The following is a 26,475-nucleotide window of genomic DNA, read 5'->3' as shown; positions in this document are numbered from 1 at the left end:
GATGAAGTTTGTGGTAAAATTATGCACTATTATTACTGAATCAATGAAAGAATATATAAATAGAATGTAAGTAGAAACATAATACACAAAAATCAAATTTATTCTTCAATTTTCTCACATTAAAATCTTTAATTTTGTGAAATGTGACTAAGATCTGATTTGTGTTTGAATCTAGCATAGTGTCGGGAACAAAATAGATATGTGATAGTATGTGATAGTATTTTTTAATTGAATGATCATTTAAGGGGTTTGGATGAAATTTATATGCATCTATTTGTTAAACCCAAAGAAGCAGTTTTAAAAATCCCTTATCATTATGTTAAGTTTCATATTTGTACTAAAAATCTTATGGGAAATTAATTATTTTTGTTCCACAATGACTTTACGTTTACTTTATTCTAGGTAAGCAAAATTTTATTTTAAAAAAAGCACTATTTTAAAATAGGGTAACTTAGTTGAGAGGAGAACTGTGACTTCTTCTTAAATACCAGTAATAGAAGTTGGACATTAGATCTTTGTTCTTCATAATTAAAATATGTGTAGCAGATATATAAAAATTTCTCAGATTCTAAACTCTTTCCCCTCTTCCACTTAAAGTACGTAAAACTAAGAAATGTCTGTTCAAAAAAAATAATGTCATAGAAACTGCCTGGGAAGTCTGTTTCTTCATTTATAGAATCCAAAGCATAAAATATTAAATGCTTATGGCTTTTCTTTGATGTTTAATATCTGAAAAGGGTTGCTAGATTTCTCAGAAGGGACTATTTAAATAAAACCATTTTATTAGCTTGAAAAAGAGGAAGGAGAATGTGGAAAAATACAGTGGAGTTTACAAAAATACCACATACTCTGAAACATTTGAAAAGCCCAAAGAAAAACAGAATTCAAGCAGTGAAGAATACATTTTAATATCTGGGAATCTAAAATCTTTTGTTACACATAACCAGGTAACTGAATTCCTTTCCACCCTCCACCCCCAAGTATGGCTCTTTTTGGAACATTCATTCATGTTTACTAGAAAAAGAAAGGGAAACAAACAAACAAAAAGAAGCCCATGTTAGTAGGTAAAAGAGTTAATTATTTTCTCTTCCTTACTTTATTTAAACAAAATGTAAACAAAAACAAAGAGTGATCAGAAATTTAATAATGTCCAACTTTAGGACATTATTTTTGATAAGTAAGACTAATAGTTTACTAGATATTATGCAAATTTCAACTAAGATAATTCATTCTTCCTAATCCTCATTGGCAATCTGATCAGAATTCATCTTGTTCAAAGACAATCTCACATAAAGTGATACTGCATTCATAATAGAAAACTCACTATTATTACAAAAGCGTAAAGACTAAAGTATAAATGTCAGCATTCTGGCACTATTTTAAGGAAGACACTGAAAATTAGGGCAGGGTATTTTTAAACCAATAGGGTTGTAAATCTATACTTGGTATATAAAGTTCTGGCTTACTTTGCCAACAGTCATCTGTTCCAGATGCTTCAAGAGAAGAGTTGTTGGAAAAAAACACATCAAGTGTAGAAGACATGTTCAAAATAGAAAATATTACCCTTGAACTGTGAACTGTCATCTAAGAAAGTTTTGAAGTTTTAAGTATTTGGAATCTTTAAATGTGGACTGGAAAAATGTGGAAACTGGAAAATAATTACTTTGTGTTCTTTCACCATGAGATTTAAAGGTCTCTACTGTAACATTGTTCATTACAAGGAGTATGTAGGACAAGGTAAAAGACGGAAGCAAGAAGTAAGAACTACACTTGAATAGTACAAACTTGATACCTGAAAGTTTAAGCTATCGGCGTATTTCATTCTGAGACAATTATCTTTACATCTTGAAGATATTTACACATCAGTGACTGAAAATTTCTGTATCTACATGAAAAAAATTTACTTGCCTTTATACAAGTTTTAAATCATCTATCTGAATGCAAACTGAATGCTTTTTTCCCCACTCCCAAACTGAATGCTTTTAAAGGCCCACTTGACTGTCTTATGGGAAAGTAAAAAAGATTAAGTTCACTGATATTATTAGCTTCAAAAGTTGTGATTCTGCTTTAATTTTGATACTTTCAGAAACATTTAAACTATACAATAATGAAATTTTGAATGGTAAAGTGTATACTACCTACATAAGAAAAAGTATGAATTACTACAGTATGGACAAGGTATCAGCAAGAGTACTGAACATCTTACTGCACATCTCCAGCAACCTATGTTACCTGTCTTAAGCTTGGGTTTTTAATAATGACACTTTATTAGGATGATTAGCACATGGAAAATCAAACTATAAGTTCACTATTTGTGTAACATTATCAAATCAGTTTCTTGAGAGTATTTAAAGAACTTTCCCTAATTAGATTTTCAAGGCAGTAATGAAAAAAATACACAAACTGGAAAGTGAAACTTTCTCTTGATACGGACATAAAACAAAAATGAAACTGAATAGCAAAATGTGGGAGGATAAGAGAAGGAGGTAGAAGAAATGAGAATAGATTTCAAAGTGTAGATATTTTAAAATTGGCAATTTATACCAATTTTCTTAGATAGTAAAGCTTAGCTTTTCAGTCATAATTTTATGGACACGTATGAATATATACAATTTTAGAGCTTAGACTTTATTTATCTATTCTCCCCCCTCCACTGCCCAAATACCTAAGGGGTACTTTTCAAGATGAGTAAACCAAGGCACATGGAAATGAGGTAGTTTATAATGATTACCCTTAGAGCTCTCTGAGTTGTTCTGTCCTTGACTTTGTCCTAGAACAACAGCATATATCAGCAATATCCAGAGATACAGGGCTTGGATATAGGCTGCCAATAAAAACCAGTAAACTGCTTTAAGAAATGGTCTGCTGCATTAGCTAACTAAAAAATAACATAAATTCAATTATTTAAATCTTACTTAACCACAATGTTCTCAGCTTTTATGGTAATATGAGTTTGAATCTTAATTTTCAATATATAATATGTTGTAATTATTACAGACAGAAATCCAGCTTTTATGAATTTATAAAACATACCAGTAGAATCCTATTCCATGATTTCCTGGATAAAACTTACAGGCACAAAATAAAAATTACTTATCTTTATTACTAGCCATAATAAACAGTTCATAATTCTAGGTACATAAACTTAATGTGGCTATTAGCAAAATTGAATCACACAACAAGCAAATGAACAACAAAAATGGATCTTTTTTCCCCTTGAAAAGAGACTTCTGAGAGTACTGTTCTTTTTTTAACATCTACATGTGAAAAAAGAAGCTCTTAAAATTAGATCCTACAGATTTAAATTTCTGAGACCCAAGGTACTGCAAACTTTTACGTATCATATCTTTGCAAACTATAAAGAAATTTTTTGTTATATAGGATCATTGTATTTCTATTTCCTTAATTTGGATTTTTAAATGCCTAAAATTTCAACAAGATACTGAACCAAGTAAGAATCAGATAAATTTAAACAAGAGAAACTCATGTTTACATGAACTGTACACTTACCCTGAAGGTAACCGGACAAGCTACCGCAGCAAAAGAAAATTCTTCCTGTCGGAGGAGTACTAATATAGCACAAGGTGCAGCCGAGGGCGGTTCCAAAAGTCTTGGCTAAGCTCAATGCAAAAACAGTCTTGTGACGCATTACTACACAGTGCTTTATTATGCTCTGGGTGACAGGCTTGTTAGCTGAGCTAGTTGCCAATCTACAGAACATGATCAAATGAAATAATGTGGTAAAGAGAAGGTAAATCTGTACCATTAGAGCACTGTCAACTTGCTCTGCAAAGAAAAAGGAACTTCAATACTGACACTTAGAAAAACTTCCTTCCTCATCATGTTTTTTGGTTGTCAGCATACTTGTAATATGTGTATTTTTCTGTATGAATATTCTATTTCAATACAAAGTGAAAAAGATTAGGTGATGGTTGCCAGGAGCTGGGGGAGGGGAGAGCAGTGAGCTATTGCTCAACAGGTACAGAGTTTCAATTTGGAAGATGAAAAGAGTTCTGGAGATGGATGGTGGTGGGGGTGGTTTCCCAACGATGTCAATGTACTTAATGCCACTGAACTGCACACTTAAAAAGTCATAATGGTAAATTTTATGTTATGTATATTTTACAGTTTTAAAAAGATTAGGTCATTTAACATGTGTGAAAAAAACATGATACATAAAAGTGTGGTTAGTAGGATGTTAACAGTCTTTATTGCAGGGCAATGGCATTTAAAATAATTTGTTTTTCTTCATATTATACTACACTGTAAATTTCAACAAGACCATGCATAGATTTTCTAAAAAATCTGAACACAGAGAAAACTAATTTTTATGGTTAAAAAACTGAAAAAAGTTCCCTTCCTGCTGGAAATAAAAGCAGTCAAACCGTTGTGAAGACAAAAAAATTGTTTTAATTGAAGCACTGTCAGTTATAACGTGTCAATTTCTGGTGTACAGCACAATGTCCCAGTCATGCTTATACATAACATATATTTATTTTCATAAAAGGTTATTGCATTTTTTAAAATCCATTTTTAAATATAGTGGCTAACACTTGTAAATCTCAAACTCCCAAATTTAGCCCTTCCTACCCCTGGTTCCCCAGTAACCATGAGATTGTTTACTATGTCTGCGAGTCTGTTTCTGTTTTGTAGATGAATTCATAGTCTTCTTTTTAAGAAAAATATTTTTTCACCTTTAAAATCAATCTTGTTTTTAACATGAGTAGTAGGATTAAATATGATAATACCATGTGCCAGGGCCCGATAGGTAAGTTATGCTACAGGCTCTGGGGAACCTTATCAAGAGGAACATGGCTATGCTACTTATGTAAATAAACTTGTATACTAGCCTTCTCTCTTCTAAGTTCAAAAGAAATCAAACCCACACAACATTTCAGTAATCAAACTTTGTGAAGTAGCATTTTCTATTAAAAACAACACACAAAAAATTTTAAATTGCTTAAAAAAAAAAAAAAAAAGGCCACTAACAAATTATCCAAACTTGGTTATCTACCAAATGTTAAAAACTTGGTTGGCACTGCCATCTTATTTTACTCAGATGAGGAAATTCACAGCATAACATTCCTCTTAGAGGGAAATCTTATATTCTAGTAATGTAGGCTCAAGGGCAACTAGGTGGTGCATTTTGAAAATACTTCTGTATCATATATGAATATGATGACTTAACTGTCCTGTAATATACTAATATAGTTAGCAACAATAAAAACTTTAAATATATCTCTTTGAAAGATGATTTCAGACAAATCATCTTCAACAAAAATGACAGAGAATGATGGAGTTAGAGCTCCACAATCTTTTGGAAGGGTATTTAGAAATACTATTAAAAGCTTTAGAAATACACATTCCCTTCAACATACCAATTTTATGTCCTAAGGACTGTATCCTAAGGAAATAAGGTAGTACACAGAGATTCAGTTGCAAGGATGTACACTGCAGAGTTGTTTTATAATACTGGGCAGCTGTAAGTAGCCTAAATGCCCAGTATCTAAATGTTCATTAATACTGGACAGGTGAATAAACTGTAGTATGCACATAAAAAATTATACAGTTCTCAAAACTGATTATTATAAATAGCTAAAATTTATTGTATGTTTACTGTTTGCCAGATACTTTTGAGCACTTGATATTCATATTCATAACCCTATAAGGTATGTGCTATTATTATCCTCATTTTACAAGTGAGTAAATTAAGGCTTGGTGCTGGTGAGTGGCAAAAATGGATTCAAATTCAGGTCTCTGTGACTTCAAAGTCCACAACTGTAAATCACTATGCAGTACTGTTCTGTGAGATCAATATTTACATATATACGGAGATGTACATGATCTACTATTGAGTGAAAAAAGTTATGAGAGTATACCAAGTGCCTGATTTTGGGGGAAAAATATCTTTATATAAGCACAAGAAAGTCTAAAGTAGAATAGATAAGATAGTATCAGTAATGGGATTAAGGGGCCATTTCTATTTTCTGAGCTTTATAAAATAAATGAGTTTCTGGGGGAAAAATGGCTTATTAAAAATGTTACAGTAGTAGAACCAATCATGTCCATAATCAGAAAATAAAGTTAAAAAAATGAGAACCAGTCAACATCATATGGATTGATTATTTTAAACAATAAACAAAACGTAGAGACAGGTACAAGGAATTCAGACAGTTTACTCTAAAACAAAACAAAAAAATTTATAACATGAAAACAAAGATGGCTGGTTTCTTATCAAGAGGAGTGTTTCGATCTTGAAGGGCTAGATGGTTCTGGCTCTGCTGGTGTTCTGTCCTGCTACTCTAAGGAGAGTAGAGAAGAGAGGAAATATGAGTATTGTTTCCTAACTACATATAGGGGGCTTCTGCCTTTTAATTCCATCTAAGTGTGTATATGTGGTGGGGGTAGGATTGTGTGTCTGGTGGGGTGTCCCTATATGTCTAAAACAACAATGTACATATCTTAATTTAAAATTACTTTATTGCTAAAAAGTGTTAATCATCATCTGAGCCTTCAGCAAGTCATAATCTTTTTGCAATAGTAGTATCAAAGATCACTGATCCAGACCACTATAACAAATATAAAAACAATGAAAAAGTTTGAAATACTGCAAGAATTACCAAAATGTGACAGAGACAAGAAGTGAGCAAATGCTGCTGGAAAAATGTTGTCAATAGACTTGTTTGATTCAGGGTTGCTACAAACCTTCAATTTGTTAAAAAAAAAAAAAAAAAAAAAAAAAGCATTATCTGCAACCTGGAGTAAAATGAGGTATGCTTGTGTAATTCAGTCAGTAAAACCTTAAGAGAAAAATAATACTTCCCCTTTCATTACAGATAAGAATCTAAGGTCTGGAATAAGCCACTTGTTACTTATGTGACTTATGTATATGAGCTGGAAGACTCTTCTTACTGTATCACTGCTGTTTTTAGGCAATAGCATAAACATAACACTTAACATGACATAACATGAGAGGGCTAAAGATGTGTATGACTAAGAATAATGTTTTGAAATTGTGCCACAGAAAAGCAACAAGGACACAAGCAAAGTCCTGAATGAAAGAAAATAAATTTTGTTTCAAATAGCTTGAGGATTTTTTTTTTTTTGAGAGGAAACACGGGATCCAGGAATAAGAGAAGTCATAAAGACAGACTCTTTAGCAGCACAGTGGACTTTTACCTCTGGACACATGACTGGGCCTTGTTGCCTTGGAGTTTCTTTATTTGTTGTCATAGAAACAGAAATTACTCATATCGCTCCTAATGCAAACTCTAAACCTGAAACTGATATGCCAAAGAGCAAAGAACTTCCCATACAGGACTCAAATATTTGGCAGATTTTTTCTCCCCGTCTAACACTGAAACTGGCTGTCTTTATCAACAGAGAAAAGGATATCCATTCAAACTTCTGAGTTGTTACAACTTTTAGATACTGCCAATTATTCAGTTAACTTGAAAAGTTTAAAATGATCACTTCATATTATGCCATCAAAAAAGCTCAAAAATTTGAAATACTGAAAAAGCGAAAAAGCCACAGAAAATGTATCAATTTAAATCTTAATAACTTATTAATTGTTTGATTTTGCCTTTAATCTGTGGGCAGGGAAGTTAAGGGAATAAAGATATTATACTAATTAATAGTTGTATATGAAAGAAATCATTTCATAATCCCGCATAAAACCTGAGGTTAAGTATAGTTATTTCTCAATAATCCAATCTATGACTTTGCTAACTCACAGTTAGTTTACCAATTATCATTCCTCCATGGAATGTATTTTTAAACTTCAATCTGAACTTGGATGACAACCCTAGGAAGTTACTCCAAACCAAACAATGAAGCCATATAAGGAAGACAATTCAGAAAGAGGTGAGGTGCAATACTCTCTATAAGGACTCTTGCAACACTTGTTCTTGCTAATTGCTGCATGATGTAAATACAAAGACCATTTTTTTAAAACATGCAAAACACCTGTCTAGGCATCTGACTTCTATCAAAACTTCTCTGAAAAAGACAAGAGTCAACTAACTTCAATACTGTGACTGTTCAAAATAAAATTGAAACAAGGTGCTATACGCTATAAATGTTTACATGAATATGGTTTAAAATATTTAATGAGCAAAAACAGAGATGAAAACATGAATTGTTAGATTTTGGAAAAATGAAAGGCAAGTAAAGATTTTCTCGTAAGTTTTTCTTTCACTTAAAATCATTCCAAAAACTTATCCTATTAGGTGACTGTGAAGTTGATTGCTGCATTTATGAATTTACACACATATATACAAAGTGAGGAAAACCTATCATTCTAATCTCAATGCATTTCTTAAAAACTCTATGCAAAAATCTGGGATTAACTTAATTTTCAGAAATTCAAAATAAGTGCTTGAACATAATCTATTATCTTTTTTTTTTTTAACAGTTTTGCCATTTTGTTTTGTTTTGTTTTATGAGGGGGAGGTAATTGGGTTTATTTATTTATTTATATTTGGAGGAGGTACTGGGAATTGAACCCAGGACCTCATGCATGTTAAGCATGCTCTCTACCACTTGAGCTATACTCTCCCCTCTAATCTATTATCTTTTGTTACTTTCTTACTTAATAAAGAGTAATAAATTCTGTAAACTCCTTTAGAGGAAATGACATTTATGTTGCAATAAGTAGGTCAAGTTCAAGAAAATCATATGTAAGACAATACCATAAATGAAGGAAATCTTTCCTAACTCTGCTCTCAAATGTACTATGTTCTAATATTTCAAGATGCTTAGCACTGAAATTGTTGTTCCTATTTTATCTGAATTTCTGTGCCTGAAATGCAACAAGAAGAAAAACTTTTGTTTTAATTTTGGACTCCTTCCACATCACACAGTTGGTATTGTGTATGTTGAAAAGAAACAGTATTGTTGAGGATTACTATTTTGGCATAAGTTATATTAAAAATGGTTAAGAAGTTATGCTATTTAAGCTTTTATTATTTGGTGTATTATAACCAGTACATCTAAAAGGAGAATACAAAGACTTAACCTACTATTCCTTCTTTTTGCGGTGCCAGATAAACTCACTTAAAACATAGTAAGGTAAGAAAACAATGAAGAAAATTATCTTAAAGCACTTCAAGTTCATAAATTAATAACTTGTAGTAAAGAATTATTTGAAATTTTATGTAGGATCAGTGGTTCATAACTTGAGTTTTAAAAGTAATTCTGAAACATGGACAAGAGGGTGAAACATACCTAATTTCACTTATGAATACAGATATAAAAGTTTAAATAATGAACCAATAACAAACTAAACTCAGTAGTATAATAATCATCTAACAGGACTGAATCAGATATATTCCAAAAATCAATGAACAGTTATCACAGAGAAATGATAGGATCACAGGTGATTGTATTTTCTTTTTCATACTCTGGTATACTCTAAATTTTCTATAACAAATAACATCTTATACCTAGAAGAAAACAAAGATTATTTTTTTAAAGTTACATGTTTCAAAACAGAAGAAAACAAAAGTGTATCTACATCTTTAGAAGAAATGGACATGGCATATGTTAAGTCATGTTTATAAAGATAAAATGCAAATTATCTATTGAGCCAAAATCATAATACCTTACTATTTTTTCAAAGTAGCTTTCCTCATTCTATGGCTGGGAGGGTCAACTAGTGAGTAAGTTATACAAACTATTTAAACAACATGCTATATTCTCCTCCTACTCTGGCTATAGAATGAAGTCATAATGTGTAAATAAGTCATGTGCAAATCAAGGTCAGTAAAACATTCTAAAGTATATAAGTCATTTAAAGGTTTGAAAAGGAGGGTCACATTTAGACTGCTCAAAAATGGAAGTGAAACAAAAAAACTTGGAAAAATATATTTCTAACATACTCTCATGGTTAAAATCATCATATAAAAGCCCATGAAAATCAAGAAAAAGAACTCAGATGATTCAGAAAAGAAGAAAAATAAATGGCCAATTATCTTAAAAGTTCAACTTCAAAAGTAACAGAAATACTTGAAAAAAAAAAAAACTATCATTTGGTAAAAATGAGAAAAAAAAGTGATATCTACTTCCAGGCAACCACAGATCTAGGTATTTGAATATACTGCTGGTGGAAATATAAATTGGTACAGCTTTTCCAGAGGGTAACCTGGCTTTGACTCAGCAATTCCATTTAAAATCATGGACATTCACAGATGCTACACGAATGTTCACTGATCCACTATTTACCACAGAGGAAAACAAGAAACAATCTAAATGTTCAACAATGAAGAACTTGCTAAAAAAAAAAAAAAAAACTTGCTAAGTAATTTATGATATCTGTGTATAACAAAGTAATAATAATATAGTAATTAAAATTAGTTTATTGTTAAGGAAAAATTTGATAAGTGAATAATCTTGTTAAAAACAATGTTACATCATTTTGTGAAAAATGATACTTAATAGTTACATGCACAGAAAGAAAAAGGAGTACTCACTAAAATACGGGCTTTTTTTGGCGGTTAAAATTGCTGATTACTTCTTTTTGCTTAACTATATTTACTAATTTTATATCATCATATATAAGAAATAAAAAGAGAAAGAATCAAAGGGAAAATTAAGTTTAAAATCCACACATGGGGACCCCATGAGTTAATTTTTTGAAATCTATAATGAATCACATTGAGCTGTGCTTGTTTTACGTATACTAGAGGGCTCTCAAAAGTGAGTCAAATTCATATAGCTTTATCCTTTATAATAACTCCTGTTTCTCATACAATTTTAGTGAACTTAAATCTCAGTAACTGAAAATGATACAATTATATATCCCAAGCCTCCAAGTGTGCTACCCAGGTCAGTTGAACCATCTACAATTATGCCAGCAAGCACGCAGGGTTTATGCTCTGTTTTCTAAAGTTCTAGTGTGCTCAAGCTAAAAACTGTTGGCATAATGCTGGGCATCTCTCATTCCTAGTCTTTTAAACTTTAAGATATATGATAAAACTAGCAATTTAGTTTTTATCTCCAAATTTGAGGGCCCAAACAGAATACTGTTTAGAGATAATTCTTAAAAGCATTACTTAATATGAACCTACTATACGAGAACATCATATCTAAAATAAAGTTGGGAAAAGAATAGCTTTATTCACAAAAGGAAGAGGATAAAAGAACTAACATTTTATGGAATTACTAGCATGTGGTAGAAACTGTTTGGCATTATATGTATATAATCTCTTTTTTAATCTTAGTAACAACCTAGATAGACATTAGAATAGTATACTGTTGGAACTCTCCCGAAGTGTAATTATTTAAAACAAGTGAAACGAAAAATACTAACACAAAGACAGAACATACTCTAATATAATACTCTGAAGGAAACAAGGGGGCAGGAGAGTTTTTAGGTGAATCTTCTCCAAACTACAGAACTGGAAACTGAGACTTACAAAACTGAAATTTGTCCAAGGTTAAACCATTAGAATGTGGCAGAGCTGAGATCCGAACCAGAGATTTACCAACTACTAAACTCTCAAACATGTATTACATGACCTCATTCCTTTACAAAGTTCAGATCACACATTACATAACTGGTTAAAGAAAGAAAATTCTGTATCTCTTCACTAAACAACAATATTTATAATATGCAGAGAATAACAGAACAATAACTATGGAACAGGAGATAGATGTTCCTAACCTACCAAAACTAGAAACATGTGACAAAATCATATATAGTACACAGTTGTGCACAAAAGACAAAACAGAATAAAGTATTTAATTAGCTTAGAAAGATAAAAAATTTTAAAGACCAGCAACATAAAAACACCTTATTAAAGAAGTAATTCTCATTCCCAACTGGGGAAGTATGTTTTACTCAAAAGCTTCAGAGAGAGCTAGAATCAGATTGAATGCTGGCTGTTACTAGCTATAGTTCTGAAGCAAACTAATAGACAATTACAATAATTATCAGCTGTACTACATTTTAAGGATTAAGTTAGGTGAACATGTAGGGTGTACCCCGAAATTTCAGTTCCATTTCCCTGGTTACAAGGTAATAGGGCAATGCCAAAGTAGTTTTTAATTATTTTCTAGTTCTAATGCTGGTGTAGCTCCCTTTTCTCTTAAGAGAACTTCGGTAGGTTTCCTTGTTATAACATTTCACTATGCTATAAAGCTAGGTTACATTCTGAAACTTTTTCTGTCTCCATCAAAATCAATCCAGTGTCTCATTCTCTTAGAAGGTTAATGGTGTGACTGATAGAGAAATCAAGATAAACTGACAAAACTGTTCATCGGGGAAGACTGCATGATGATTTTTTTGATGATGGTATTCTGAACCCAGACTCCATGTGGGACATTTGAAGTAAAGTAAGTGAGAGGGCTGTGTCATGACAAGTCTTCAGAGGAGATACAATAGAGGCAGGAAGGATCTTGCAGGAATCCGCACCATGTTAAACCTGTGACTATCTACTTCCACCTACTTACAAGCAGGAACTTGCCAAACAAATTAAGCAACCCTCCAATCAATTGCTAAACAACTCTGTAATCTATGAGCACCTTGAAAATGAAGATAACATATATTGAAAAAAACAGACAAATGGCACTTATATTTTTAATGGCAGAAGACTGTCATACTTGGCTTAAATTTCATAGGTTAATGTTTTTAGGAAACGAAAAATAATTTTCTCTCTACTCTTCTAAGTTCTTGCCTGAGACCCTCTGACTAAAAACACAGATTAGCAGAAAAAAAAAATTGTACCTATAAGAGCCCCCATGAAGATATGAGGCCCGAAAGTTGCCAGGCAATTGAGGCTTATATACCAAATTGAGCCAAAGAGAAAAGAGGTAGGGATCTGGGGCTTCAGAAGGGAGGAAGGCAATTCACAGGAAGAGGGGAAGAGCAAATGTTTGGTAAACAAACATTTGTCCTGCTATGCAGATAAATCTCTCAGATTAAAATGTGATCTTTGGTAATAGCTCTCTTCCTGGTACAGGCCACTTTTCTAAATTTTCAGGCAGTTAAGAGGAGGTAAAAAGCTTTTCCTGAGTCGGCTGAGTCTTGACTGCCTTCAGCCCTCAAATAATCCACAAACAAAAATGGCACGTTTTGGGGTGGCATATTCTGCTCTCCTTCAGGTTTAAGCAACAGAGTAAACAGAAGTGCATTAACAAGAAAGGTAATTTAGAAACGCAGCACTGTGCCATAGAAGAGGGAGAAGTCTGCCACCTGCTGACAGAAAAACAGAATTATATACTTTCCCTGATTGCTCTTTAAGGGGGGAAACCTATCAAGTAAGGTTCATGACATTAGATTTCAAGTAAGTTATTACATGAATATATAAATGACAACCTCTAATTTCAATGAGAATAAAGATTAAAGTAGGATTTCAGATTATATGTATGTGTCTTAATTCAATAAATAATGCAATGCCAGAATTATTTTAAAAGCAAGTAAAAGAGAAATATATAGAAATGATTTAAATTATCGGAAACATTCAAACTGCTATAAAAATTAAGGAAAACCCAAAACATTTAGCAAAATTATAAAATCTGTGGGGGAGGGAAAATAATTTTCCCTCTACCCTTCTGGGTTCCTGGCTGAGACTCCACTGTAATAAAAGACAGATTAACAGGAGAAAAACAAACAAGCTTAATAACATGTACAGTATACTTTCTGTATACATGGAAGATACCTGGAAAACTGAGTTAACTCACAAAATGGCCCAAGTCATCACCTCAGACATCATCTCCAGCTAAAGACAAAAGATGTTGGGCAAGGGAAAGCTAAGTTTCAGGCAAAGCACAGTAAACAAGGAGATGGTTGTTATGCGAGTTAAGACCTCTGGTAAGAGTTTCTATAGATTCAGTCATCACCCACTTCCTAGTACACAGAGGGAGACACCCCTACAAATGGAGATTTCCCTTATAAATGTAAATTGTTTTTATCAAAGGTAACCTCTCCTTGGTTTTCAGAGCTTCTCCTGTGTCAGTTTTTTTTTTTTTTAAATAATGAGCCTAAAATGATCCTTATACTAAAGAAGCATATTTTGGGGTTACAAATTCTGCCCCCTTTCAAATTCTATAGATTTCACCTCTGCAATCTGTCAATTTTCTGTCTTCCTCTTTCTACTGCTCCCACATAAGTCTAGAGAGCCATGAATCAATCAATCACAACCCCCCACCCACAAAGCCAAGATACAAAGAGGGAAAAAAAAAGGAGCAGCACAATTTTTCCTCTCTTGGATTGGCCTGCTCTCAATTCTCAGGGGTGTACTATATTTGTCTACCTTTTTCCTTCACTAATACATCTTCTGTTTATATCATGCTCTCTGTCTCCCATTAGAAATTATCTTTTTTTGCCCAGTGACTAAGAACTAAGGTAACTTTTATTCCCCTCCTCCCGGTAACACTTATTACTCTGCTTTCTCTCTTAACACAGTAATTGGCAGCCACAATATTCACTGTTTGTGAGCAATTAACCTGGATGTTTTGTGACTTGTAAAATTTTGCTAGTGGCAAGAATTTGAATTGTTTACTTTAATGGTTCTCAAACTTCTGCAAGCCTCAGAATCACCTGAGAGGCCTGTTAAATGAAGAAAGTAAAAGGATCTAAGGATATGATGGCTTTTAGCCAGAAAGAAAATTCTTGGGTAAATTAAAAATATTAGTATCTGGTTCAAATGTGGCTTCATGTGTTATGTAAATGAATTTGTAACAAAATGAATACACAAAGAAACAATTAATGAAACTAAAACTTTTCCAGGAAGTATTCTAGCTAACATAAAAACAGCTCACTAGATAAGATATCAAACTTTTCACTGAAGTTGAAAATGTGGTTAACCTGCTACATGAAGATAATACAGAGGAAACACAACAAACGTGCTTTGAAAAGACAAAAATCATACATCTGGTACAAACATTTCCATATTTGCAAACTGGAGATTCAAGATAACCATGGACATATACTTTTCTAAAGTTAAGAGTTCAATGGATTTTCCTTATTTTACAATATACACTATTCAAACTGGACCAATCATGATTGCTATCCCTCAAATACCACAACCATCAAACACTACCCAATGTAATCTGTTTCTTTGGGTGTGTGTGTGTGTGTGTTTTGAGAAGATGGCTTTAATAATCTGATATTTATTTTTGATTCACTGCTTTTTTTTTTTTGTCTTTTGATTGAAGTATAGTCAGTTACAATGTATGTGTCAGTTTCTGGTGTACAGCATAATGTCCCACTCATATATTCTCCTATTTCTTTGAATTCCACAAAGCCTTCCATTGATCTCTTTCACATTTATATTCATTCACTCTAGAAGTACTGTTAAGTACTAGTTTTTAAGCTAGTTGTGACACATATTTGGGAGATTAGCTTCTAAATCTCATTAGCACGTATAAAGGCAGTGGCCATGTCTCAGGAACTATTTAAGATCTAGATATTTGAGGTGTGAATGAATAAACCTTTACTCTTGGGGGTGGACAGAAGATCAAAGGTATTCTGAGTCTGTATTCTGTACTGCTGTATACCAAGTACTTGGAATAGTTGAAATGCTCTATTTTTCTAGCAAGCTGACTGGACTACCAGTAATATATTATATACATGTGTTTTCATTTGATTGAATATTGAATCAACATTTACTGATACGAAAAAAGAACAGGCACTATAGTGTAACATGGTAGACTGCTAATTACCTAACTAAGACACACCCTCCTCTTCTTTCTTACTAATAGAATCTCAATTTTGTGAGAGGATGGCAAATTGCTCAACCAAAAAAAAAAAATCCTCAGTTTCACTTACAGGTAGGGTGACCATATGAACTGTTCTCTCCAATAACATGTAAGGAGGAAGTTTTGCTTATTAAGTATTCTCTTCCCTGCTTCATCACTTCTGCTGTCTGAAAGATGAACATGTTGGCCAGGACTACAACAGCCACCTAGCGACCACGAGAAAAGCCAAAGAAATTTCAAAGACCTCTTCATATCTTTGTACCCCTTAATTAACACCAGTAACTGCCTATTTTTTTAAATCCTTGTTACACTAGAAAAATAAAATCTGTATTGTTTATTAAAGCCACTGATTGTGGGACTGTTTCTCTTGGTCAAGTGCAATTAATTAAAAAAACACAACAAGGAACTATGTACCAGTCCAGACCCTTCAAGAACATATGTAACGGTACAATACAAGAGACTATATAAATTGCTAAATTATGAGAAATCATCAAGAAATGTCACAGGAGTTCAGGGAATATGGTTCACAGAACAAATCAAGAATTCAAACAGGTGCTAAAAAAGGTCATAGATTTCTGTATTGATATAAATTAGATAAAACCTGAGTTATAGGGATATCTTAAAAGCCTATGTAATAGTGTCAATCCACTGAAGCACTCATGTAAATCTTGATTTTTCTCCCCAATCCCCTTTCCTAAATATATCTAAATACAGACTTAGTAGTGGGGTTTCCACTTAGAATAGTACCCACAGAACATCTGATATCTTAAGATAGAAGAAAGGAAGACGTTTTTATTAGAAGTTTATCTCCAGGAAGGAAACGTACTAGTTTCAAAAACAGCCCCAGCTATTTAAGGAGTAACTGCTGATCTGCACAAGGAAGTCATAAGTACTTGAGACATGTTTAAATTAGAAATGACAAATTTAACTGGTTGGGGAGCTGCGAGTGACAGTTCCATCTCCCCTGTTCCTGCTGTCCAAATATTTTCCACCCTTTTTGTTGCTCTTTAGGGAACAGTGTTAAGACTATACATTTGTTCTGGTTTTGTGCTTGCATTTTATTTCATTTGTTAGATACTTCTACTTTGGGAGAGTTCCGCCCCACAGCCCTCTCTCCAGTTTTATAGAGCTGTAACTGACATATGTCCCTGTATAACTTGAAGGTATACAGTATAATGGTTTGATATACATATACTGTGAAATGATTACCACAATAAGTTTACTTAGCATTCATCATCTCATACAGATACAATAAGAAACTAAAAAGAGAAAAGAAAAAGAAAAAAATGTTCTTCTTTGTGATGAGAACTTTTAGGACTTAAAATTTTAAATTTATTTTACTTATTTTTTGAGAGGGGAGGTAGTTAGGCTTACTTACTTACTTTTAGAGGAGGTACTGGGGATTGAACCCAGGACCTTGTACATGCTAAGCATGTGCTCTAGCACTTGAGCTATACCCTCCCCCTAGGATTTAATGTTAACAACATTCCTACATACCCTACAGCAGTGTGAGCTATAATCATGTTGTACACTATATCCCTAGTACTTACAAACCTTGTAACTGTAAGTTTGTACCGTTTGACACCTTTCTTCCAACTACTTTGGGAGAATTTAACAAAGGACATGAGAACTGAATAACATTAAACCATCTCAAACTCCCAAATTTAACCCTTCCCCCCCACTTCCCTGGGTAACCATAAAATTGTTTACTATGTCTGTGAGTCTGTTTCTGTTTTGTAGATGAGTTCATTAGTGTCTTCTTTTTTTACATTTGCAAATATTAGCCACCATATATAAAAATGGGTACAAAAAACAAAATTTTTTCTGTATAGCACAGAGACTATATTCAATATCTTGTAATAACTTTTAATGAAAAATATGAAAATGAATATATGTATGCATATGCATGACTGGGACATTGTGCTATACACCACTAATTGACACATTGTAACTGACTATACTTCAATTTAAAAAAAAGATTAATCCATCTCATCTTTTTTTGGAGTTAGTTTTCTACTGGAGAAAAAGAAGTAACCTGCTGGTAAAAAATAAAACTAACATATATTCTAGAAACCCCCCAAAATTAGAAAACTGCTGACATATGCAGAAATAAGCACCCATGAATCAATGAGTAGTGTAGTCAGCCATCTGTATTTGTGGGTTCTGTATCAGCCATTCAACCAACTGAAGACTGAAAATACACGGGAAAAAAGTTCCAGAAAGTTCAAAAAGCAAAACTTGAATTTTCTGCTCACTGGCAGCAATTTACATTGCACTTAAATTGTATTTACAACTGTCGACACAGTATTTACACTGTACTTACAACTATTTACATAGTATTTACATTGTACTTACAACTATTTATATACCATTTACGTTGTATTAGGTATTAGAAGTAATCTAGAGATGATTTAAGGTATATGGGAGGTTGTGCATAGGTTATATGTAAATACTACACCATTTTATAAAACAGACTTGAGCATCTTCAGAGTTTGATATCCAAGGGGGTCCTGAAACCAATCTCCCGTGGACACTAAGGGATGACTGCACACTCTTCTAGAGAGGGATGTTCCTCATTCCTTTAAAAAGGCATTCTGTCCACCTGTGTTATCTATCTCCTGCCTTCCTATCTCCTCTGGAACTCAGCTTGATTGATTACTCCCTCTCCTCTCTTCTTTAAGCACTAGTTTTTCACTACCCCTCTGGTTACCAATGGTCATGGGCCAACTATTCAAAAACAAAACAAGACAAAACACACCTTGAAGGCACAGGTATTTCTTGTACTCAACAATTCAATAATCACTTTCTGATTTTTTTCACTTCATTGTTTTTCCACTGACTATTCAATGTACAAGACTTTTAGTCCAAATTCTGATCTGTGCAGACACAGCTGACTCTGCCCACTCTTTTGGAACAGTGTCCTGTTATCTCACCTCTGACACCTCTGTTTTCCTTACTGAATACCCATTATATGTCAGTATTCTCAAGTTTTCTTTTTTTTGTCTCGCTGCAAAGTTATGGATGAGAAATTATAACCATCTCCACTATTACCGCCAGGGGCTAGACATTTGACAAAGTACTGTTTCTAGTCCCAATTTATCTTCTGAGTTCCTGCCCTACATTTTCAGTTGCTGTTGTTAAAAACAATAGGTAATGTATACAGTGTATGTTACTACGAGCCAATATATGGACCAACAGTAAATAAAAGCTTTTCTAAGCACTTTACCTATGGTAACTAATTACTGACATTTCTACTTGTCTACTCTCTGATCACCTAAAATTTAACACAACAAAGTTATTGTATTGTTCCACATTGTCTCTGCCTCCTCCCTCTTTCCCCACACCTTTCTTTCTTGGCAAATAATGTAGCCAGTATCACCATTTACTTTGTAACCTCCCTGTGATTAATCTCTTTATTTAATGATCATAAATAATAAGCTCTCAAATGATAGCAATTATGTTTACTGTGTTATCTTATGTAGTCTTCACAACTACCCTAAGAAGTACTATTATTATCTCCCAGTTAGTAGATGAAGAAACAGAGACTCAGAGAGGTTAAATAACTTGCCCAAGATCACACAGCTTGATAAATGAGAAAGTCTAGATTCAAAGCTAGGTTTGTATGACTCCAGAGTTTGTACCACTGCTGTCTGTTGATTTTATTTATTTATTTATTCACGGATTCCTCATTTCCTAGTCTAGGTCCTAATCATCTTTTACAAGAAACACTGCCAACATCCTCCTAAATTATTTCCTTCTTTCCAGGCTCTCCCCTTCTACCCTATTTTGTCTAAGTGATCCTTACAAAATACAGATCTGAACATGCAATTATCCTGTTTAAAAATCATTTATGCCCACCCTCTTCTCACTCCTTGGACCACTGCTACAAAACAAAGGGCTTTACAAGATTCTTTTACAATCTGGCTTTTTTTGTCCACATTCCCTATCTCTTCCTTTCAAATACACATCTGTATATTCTGCTGTAGCCACAATATTACTTGCCCCTATGCCTTAATATAACATATTATGTATATATAAAGTAACTAATTTCTATACTACAAATAATGGGCCTTAATCATTTTTCACAAAGATGGTAAACTGTTCTTACAATGGCTTTTTGTGGATTTTATGAAAGCACTGACTTTTAGCTCTACTTGGTTTAAAAGAGAAGTGATAGACCAATCTACAGTCTAAGTACATACAGGAAGGTATGGCAATTAGGGTTTCTTCCCACATATGTATTACACATTTTTGCTGTGGAGCAAAAGGAAGACAACCAAAGTTTTCTAAAAACGACAGCAACATAAACAAAATTAAATTTTTGAAATTAAAAACATTTGTCTACGGCCATACCACCCTGAATGTGCCCAATTTCGTCTGAAATTAAAAACATTTGCTGCTGTGATTAAAGAGATGGAGAAAATAAGGTAGGTAATAATAACCCAAGACTAATTTTACTCTATCAATAAAAAAACAAAACAAAACAAAAAAAACCCTAGGAATACTATTGGCATATGAGAAATGCGGGAGTTTTTGTTTTTTTGTTTTTCTATGGAAAAATATTTCTGCATTCAACCTGGGGTAAATAGCAAACAACACGACAAAGTTTATTTGATCAATAAGAACATATAACTGAGACTAAGTATTCTAAATACATGAACCTAAAATTACATTATCTAGAACAGTGGTAAACTATCAACTGATTTGTCAAAAATATTTGACCTCAGAAGGAGGGAAATAGCTCAGTGGTAGAACATATGCTTAGCATGCTCGATGTCCTGGGTTCAAACCCCAGTACCTCCATTAAAAAAATTTTTTTGACCCTAGATTACACGTGTAGCATCTTCAGGAGTATACAAGGGACAATGCACTCCAGTAAGTACATTAGAATTCAACTCACTGGGTAAACTGTCTTGATGAGTGGGCTCTAATTAAAAAACAGAAAACTAAAAACTAAATTTGCTCCCCACACTGTGGAGCAAATATTGCTTACTATGTACCTCAAGTGAAAATCTTGGAACACTCTCATTCAATAAAATTGGAAATAAATTTCTAAGGTGTTATGTAGGAGGTCTGGTGGAAAAAATGAACACAAAGATACTTCCCAGCAGTTTGAGACAAGAAGGAAAAACATTCAATCACAAAACAAACAATTCGGAACTCCAAGTGGGTTAAGTGGCATTCCTTTTATTAACCACTGGGAAGTTACACCTTTTCATAATTTAACTCATCCTAGCTACGGGGCAAAATAACTCCATCGGAATTAGAAGAGTTGCAATGGTTTGACGCGGGATGCGGGAGCGGAGAAACCTGCCAAGAAAGTTCCGTTTATTTCTTGAAAAACGGGTTTTGTAGTGGGAGGCAGCTTTTTCCGAATCATCTATTTGCTTTTTTGTTTCAAACGGAGACCTAACAAAGGCCACGGGAAACCGAGTGCCGCCGTCGAGGGTTCAGACCAAGTCACCGAGCGCGCGGGTCGCCGCACGCGGGGCGACCGGGTCGCCTGTGGGCCCCTCGCGTTCCAGCAGCTGTCGGCGCGGGAAGGCGAGGCCGGACGTACTACCCCGAGGCCCCTCAACCGCTCCGGCGCCACGAACCCCGCACTCACCATCTCGATGATCTTGGTCTTCCGGCCCGTCTTCCTCTTCAAGGTGAATATGTACTGGGCCAGCACCACCCCCGCCACCAGGGCGCACACGCTGGCGCTCGCTACCGCGCCCACCCTCGCCACGGCCGCTCGGTCCATGGACGGGGCCTCCTGCGCCTCCCGGCCCGAAGAGAAGAGATGGCACGCTGGCTGCCGGCCTCGGAAGCGCCGACCTGCGGAATAGCCGGACGCCCCGCCCCCGCAGGAAGCCCCACCCACGAGCGCCGAGCAGGGGGAACCCGGAGGGAGAAAGGAATGGCCTGCGTGGGAGGCCAAGGGGCGAAGCGGGTCTTATCACAGCTGGGTCCGAGGAACTGTTTAAGGATGAGAACCAGGCAGGCGTTCATTCCAGCCCTGCTCAGTAGAAATCTGATTACAACCAGGCCCAATGAGAAAAAAATCCTCCGCGTTCCACTCGCCTCAGACATTCAGGACTACAACTCCCAGAAGGCATCGTGGCGCAGCTATCTGACTTGCGCAGAAGCTTGAGTGAACTGCTGTGACAAACTGCAGGGTTCGGCAAAGGAAAACGGAATAGGAAGGTGACTTACAGAAAGTGAGAAAATATCTGCAAGCCGTGTATCTGATAAGGGACTAATATTCAGATTATGTTAAAAACTACTGTAAATCAATAACAACAACAACAAAAACCATTAAAAAACAGGCAAAAGAAGGGGACGGTATGCCTCAGTGGTAGAGTGCATGCTTAGCATGCATGTGGTCCTGGGTTCAATCCCAGTACCCCCATTACAAATAATGAATAAACAAATTAAAAAAATAAACCTAGTTACCTCCCCATTTTTTTTAAATAGGCTAAAGAAAAACTTAAGAAAAAAAAGGCAAAAGACTCGAATAGGCAATTGGCCAAGAAGCTCAATATCACTAATCATCAGAAAAGTGCAAATCAAACCCACAATGAAATGGAATATCACTTCACACAAGTTAGGACGACTGTTGTCAAAACCCCCAAAATTAAAAGTGTTGGTGAGAATATGGAGGAATTGTGCACTACTGATGGGCATGTTAATCAGTGCAGCCACTGTGGAAAAAGTGGAGTTTCCTCAAAAAATTAAAAATAGAATTACCATATGATCCAGCAATCCTACATCAGGGTATATTTCCAAAAGAATTGAAAGCAGTAGTCAAAGAAATTTCAGCCCTCTCATGTTCATTGCAACACTATGCATAATAGCCAAGATGTGGAAACAACCTAAATAAATAAATGGTCATCAGTAGATGAATGGACAAAGAAAATGTGATAAGATAAATATATACACATGGAATGCTATTCAGCCTTTAAAAAGAGGAAAATTATACAGTATTTGACAACATGGATGAATCTTGAGGACATTATGCAAAGAAAAGTGAAATAAGCCAGTCACAAGAAAGACAAATGCTGCATTATTCCACTTATCTGATGTAGTCAGACTCTTAGAAACAGTAAAATGGTGACTGTGGGCTCTGAGGGAAGGGGAAATGGAGTTGTTCAATTGAGTAGTGAGTTTCAGTTTTGCAAGATGAAAAAGTTCTAGAGATCTGTTGCACAACTATGTGCCTATAGTTAACACTACTGTACATTTAAAAAATGGTTAAGTTGGTCAATTTTATGTTATGTGTTTTCGACCACACACATATAACAAAGTACTATGACAAGAGAGCAAAAATGGCTTGAAGTTAGGCTGGAGCAAGGAGGTGTTTTTTTCCCTGCTACATCCCAATCACCACCTCTTCCATCATTTTCTCTTTGTGAGCAGCAGGACTTGTTCTCACCTGCCTGGTCTCTTTCAAGGGATTGATGCAGTTTTCCGTGCTTTTTTCTGGGGGGTGACAAACAGGGGATGCAGAGAAGTTCCTTGAGGGGAATCACTCCAACTCCTTGGAGCTGGTGGTGCTATCTGGTGAGGCTCTCTTTGTCAAGGACATGGAACAAATTGGAGCAGGAGAATGAGAGGGAGTAGTAAGGGTTGCTCTTCTCTGCACTCTCCACCCTTGCTCTAGTACTTTAAGTCCTAGGACCGTGGCAGGAATTCTTAGAGTGAAATTTGTGGAGAGAGGGTTCTTAGAAAGGTGAGGTAGGGCTCACCTGAGCAGGCATCTGGTAAGAAAACAAGTTTGGAATTAACCACTCGGGGCATAAATGCCTGTTTTGTTTAATTTTGTGGGCAAGATTGAGCCTATGATGCTATGTAATGATTTGGGGGATACAGAAGGACTGACTTCTTAGGAAAGATGTTAGCTTTTTTTTTGGTTTGAATAAAAGCACAAGATATGTGTGAGACCCTGTGAACATATTTGAAAAAAAGGTGACAAGAATTTCAAAGGAGTCCATTGGGGCATGTCACATGATGCTTGAGCATCCTCCTCTTGTGACCAATAGGTCCTCAGCAAATGTAAAGCAAATTTCAGCCTTTGACCAAAGTAGGATGCATGTACTAAAACCCCATAATTCTTTTCTGCAGTAGGATTACTGTTTCCATTTCCCTCTTTATTTTGCAGACCATAGCAGTTTAAAATAATTTAGCTGATTTTAAGGCCAGGATTAAGAAAAAAAGAATTACATATAAATTTATTATTTATACAACTGCTGTGTACAAAGAGACAATGTTAAGATGGTTGCTTTGTTTGAACAGAGTATTTATTAATCCTGCTAAAGACTAACAAGGGTAGTCAGAAACTTTACATGAGGTTGTTCAAATGTACTATCAGGTCCATCTTGAAGCCAAAAGGGAGGTCTAAGTTGTCATTTTTAAATCTGCCAACTTTTTAGAAAAGGCAATTAATGGTATGAAATCTTTTCACAAAAAAAATTTTGTGGTTTCTGCATTTGAAGGCTTTGGCAAAACTGGAAAACACATGGTGGCTACTGACTATCAGCCGACATAATTGGTTTGTCTGTTGTCGTCTTTAACTCTTAAAGTATGTTAATCTTTGTTTTTCAGTAAATTATCGTCCATAATGATACACGATGCCACGTGGGATAGCAGGAACCATGGGAAAAACATGCAGGAACTTGATGTAAATTTATAAATTTTGCTATGCATGACCTTACATTTTGCTCTGATAGGATAACTGGCATAGACTTAGTTTAAAGTAGTTAAGTAGTGTCCTATGACAAAGGGCCATTTGTTGGATGTGGGTTTAAGATCTTGGTTGGAGGTATCTCTTCATTTTCCTTCCTTCCTTCCCTCCCTCCTTCTTGTATTTCTTTCTCTCTTCATTCCAGTGTTTTTGGTTTGTTTTTTTTTTAATTTTCATTTGGAAATAATTTTAAACTTCCATGAAAGGTGCAAAAATAGTACAGAAAGTTCCCATGTAGCTTTCACACAGCTTCCCCCAATGGTCCCATCTTACAACTGTATCTTATAACCACAGCATGATTACAAAACAAATAAGTTGACACTGCTACAATATAGAAAGTCCACTATATATCGTACTTGGATTTCATCAGTTTTCACAAGTACTTTTTTGATTCTAGACATACAGTTCTAAGGAATTTTGTCAGGTGAAATCAGGATCAGGATACAGAACAGGATCCAGGAGCACCATCCTTCACTCCAAGAAGTTCCCTTGTATGACTGTGTTAGAGTCATACTCTCACTCCAAACTTACTACTGGAAACCACTGATCTTTTTAGCACAATGTCTTTGAGATTCATCTAATTTTTTTCTGTGCATCAAGACTTCATTTTTTTCTGTTGCTGAGTGGTTTTCCATGATAGGGATATAACCATTTGTTAAACCACTTTACATATTATACACTGAAGAAAATTTGTTTTTTTTTCTTGGATGTTGCTTTCTGAAAAAACCTGAAAAGGAAACAGCATCAGTGACTAACATTTATTGGGTACTTAATAAACAGTGCCAGTTTCAAGAGTTTTTTAAAACTCAATCTCCAGCCCCACTCCCCGCCCCCTCCCTGGAGGTTGAGGGGTGGGATTGAAAGTTGCCATCCTCTAATCTCAAATTTGGTTTTTCTGGTGACCAGCCTCCTTCCTTGAGTTGTCTAGGAGTCCCACCCTGAGTCGCCTCATTAGCATACACTCTTACTTGGTGGAAAGGGTTCTGTTATGCATAAAAACAGACATCATTTGTGCATGTCCTAATAACAACAAAAGACTTCTGTTGAGACATAAATATCTAGTAGAGATTAGAAATAGAGGTATGGGTGTGAGCAGTATGCTGGTTGTATTAGAAGCCCTGAGAATGGGTGAAAATGCAGAGAGAGAAGGTGTAATAAGATGGAGAAAACCAAAAAATGGGCAGAAGACCTAAACAAGCAATTCTCCAATGAAGACATACAAATGGCCAATAGGCACATGAAAAATGTTCAATACAGCTAATTATCAGAGAAATGCAAATCAGAACTACAATGAGGTATCACCTCACACCAGTCAAAATGGCCATCATTAAAAAGTCCACAAACAATAAATGCTAGAGAGGGTGTGGAGAAAAGGGAACCGTCCTACACTGTTGGTGGGAATGTAGTTTGGTGTAGTCTTTATAGAAAACAGTATGGAGATTCCTTAAAAAACTAAAAATAGACTTACCATATGATCCAGCAATCCCACTCCTGGGCATATATCTGGAGGAAACTCTAATTTGAAAAGGTACATGAACCCTAATTTCACAGCAACACTATTTACAATAGCCAAGACATGGAAACAACCGAAATGTCCATTGACAGATAACTGGATAAAGAAGCTGTGGTATATTTATACAACGGAATACTACTCAGCCATAAAAAAGAATAAAATAATGCCATTTGCAGCAATGTGGATGGATCTGGAGATTTTTATTCTAAGTGAAGTAAGCCAGAAAGAGAAAGAAAAGTACCATATGATAGCACTTATATGTGGAATCTAAAAAAAAAAAAAAAAAGACAAATGAACTTACTTACAAAACAGAAACAGACTCACAGACATAGAAAACAAACATGGTTACTGGGGGGAAGGGGTGGGAAAGGATAAATTGGTAGTTTGAGATTTTCAGGTACTAACTACTATATATAAAATAGATAAGCAACAAGTTTCTACTGTATAGCACAGGGAACTATATTCAATATCTTGTAATAACCTGTAATGAAAAAGAATATGAAAACAAATATATGTATGTATATGCATGACTGAA

General features: G+C 34.8%; 1 protein-coding gene across 5 annotated transcripts in view; it reads right to left on the bottom strand.

The window, feature by feature from the left end:
- The window catches only part of NT5C3A (5'-nucleotidase, cytosolic IIIA), a 35,900-nt gene extending 14,362 nt beyond the window's left edge, over window positions 1–21,538 (bottom strand). The window contains exons 1-2 of one of the 5 annotated variants that reach the window (XM_010971019.3): window positions 21,311–21,349; window positions 2,732–2,824 (exon numbers count right to left, since the gene is read on the bottom strand). Coding sequence is in view for 1 of the 5 variants with exons in the window: in XM_010971051.3 (XP_010969353.2) it covers window positions 21,311–21,448 (138 nt within the window). In the remaining 4 variants the exon portion in view is untranslated. Of the gene's footprint in view, window positions 1–2,731; window positions 2,825–3,510; window positions 3,602–21,310 lie in introns of those variants that run through there. The other 4 variants (XM_010971028.3, XM_010971051.3, XM_010971035.3 and 1 more) reach the window with 4 other exon arrangements.
- Between the last annotated feature and the right edge of the window lie 4,937 nt (window positions 21,539–26,475).

The sequence above is a fragment of the Camelus bactrianus genome, chromosome 7, assembly GCF_048773025.1.
Source record: "Camelus bactrianus isolate YW-2024 breed Bactrian camel chromosome 7, ASM4877302v1, whole genome shotgun sequence".
NCBI lineage: Eukaryota > Metazoa > Chordata > Mammalia > Artiodactyla > Camelidae > Camelus > Camelus bactrianus.
This window is presented reverse-complemented; position numbering and strand designations above follow the sequence as displayed.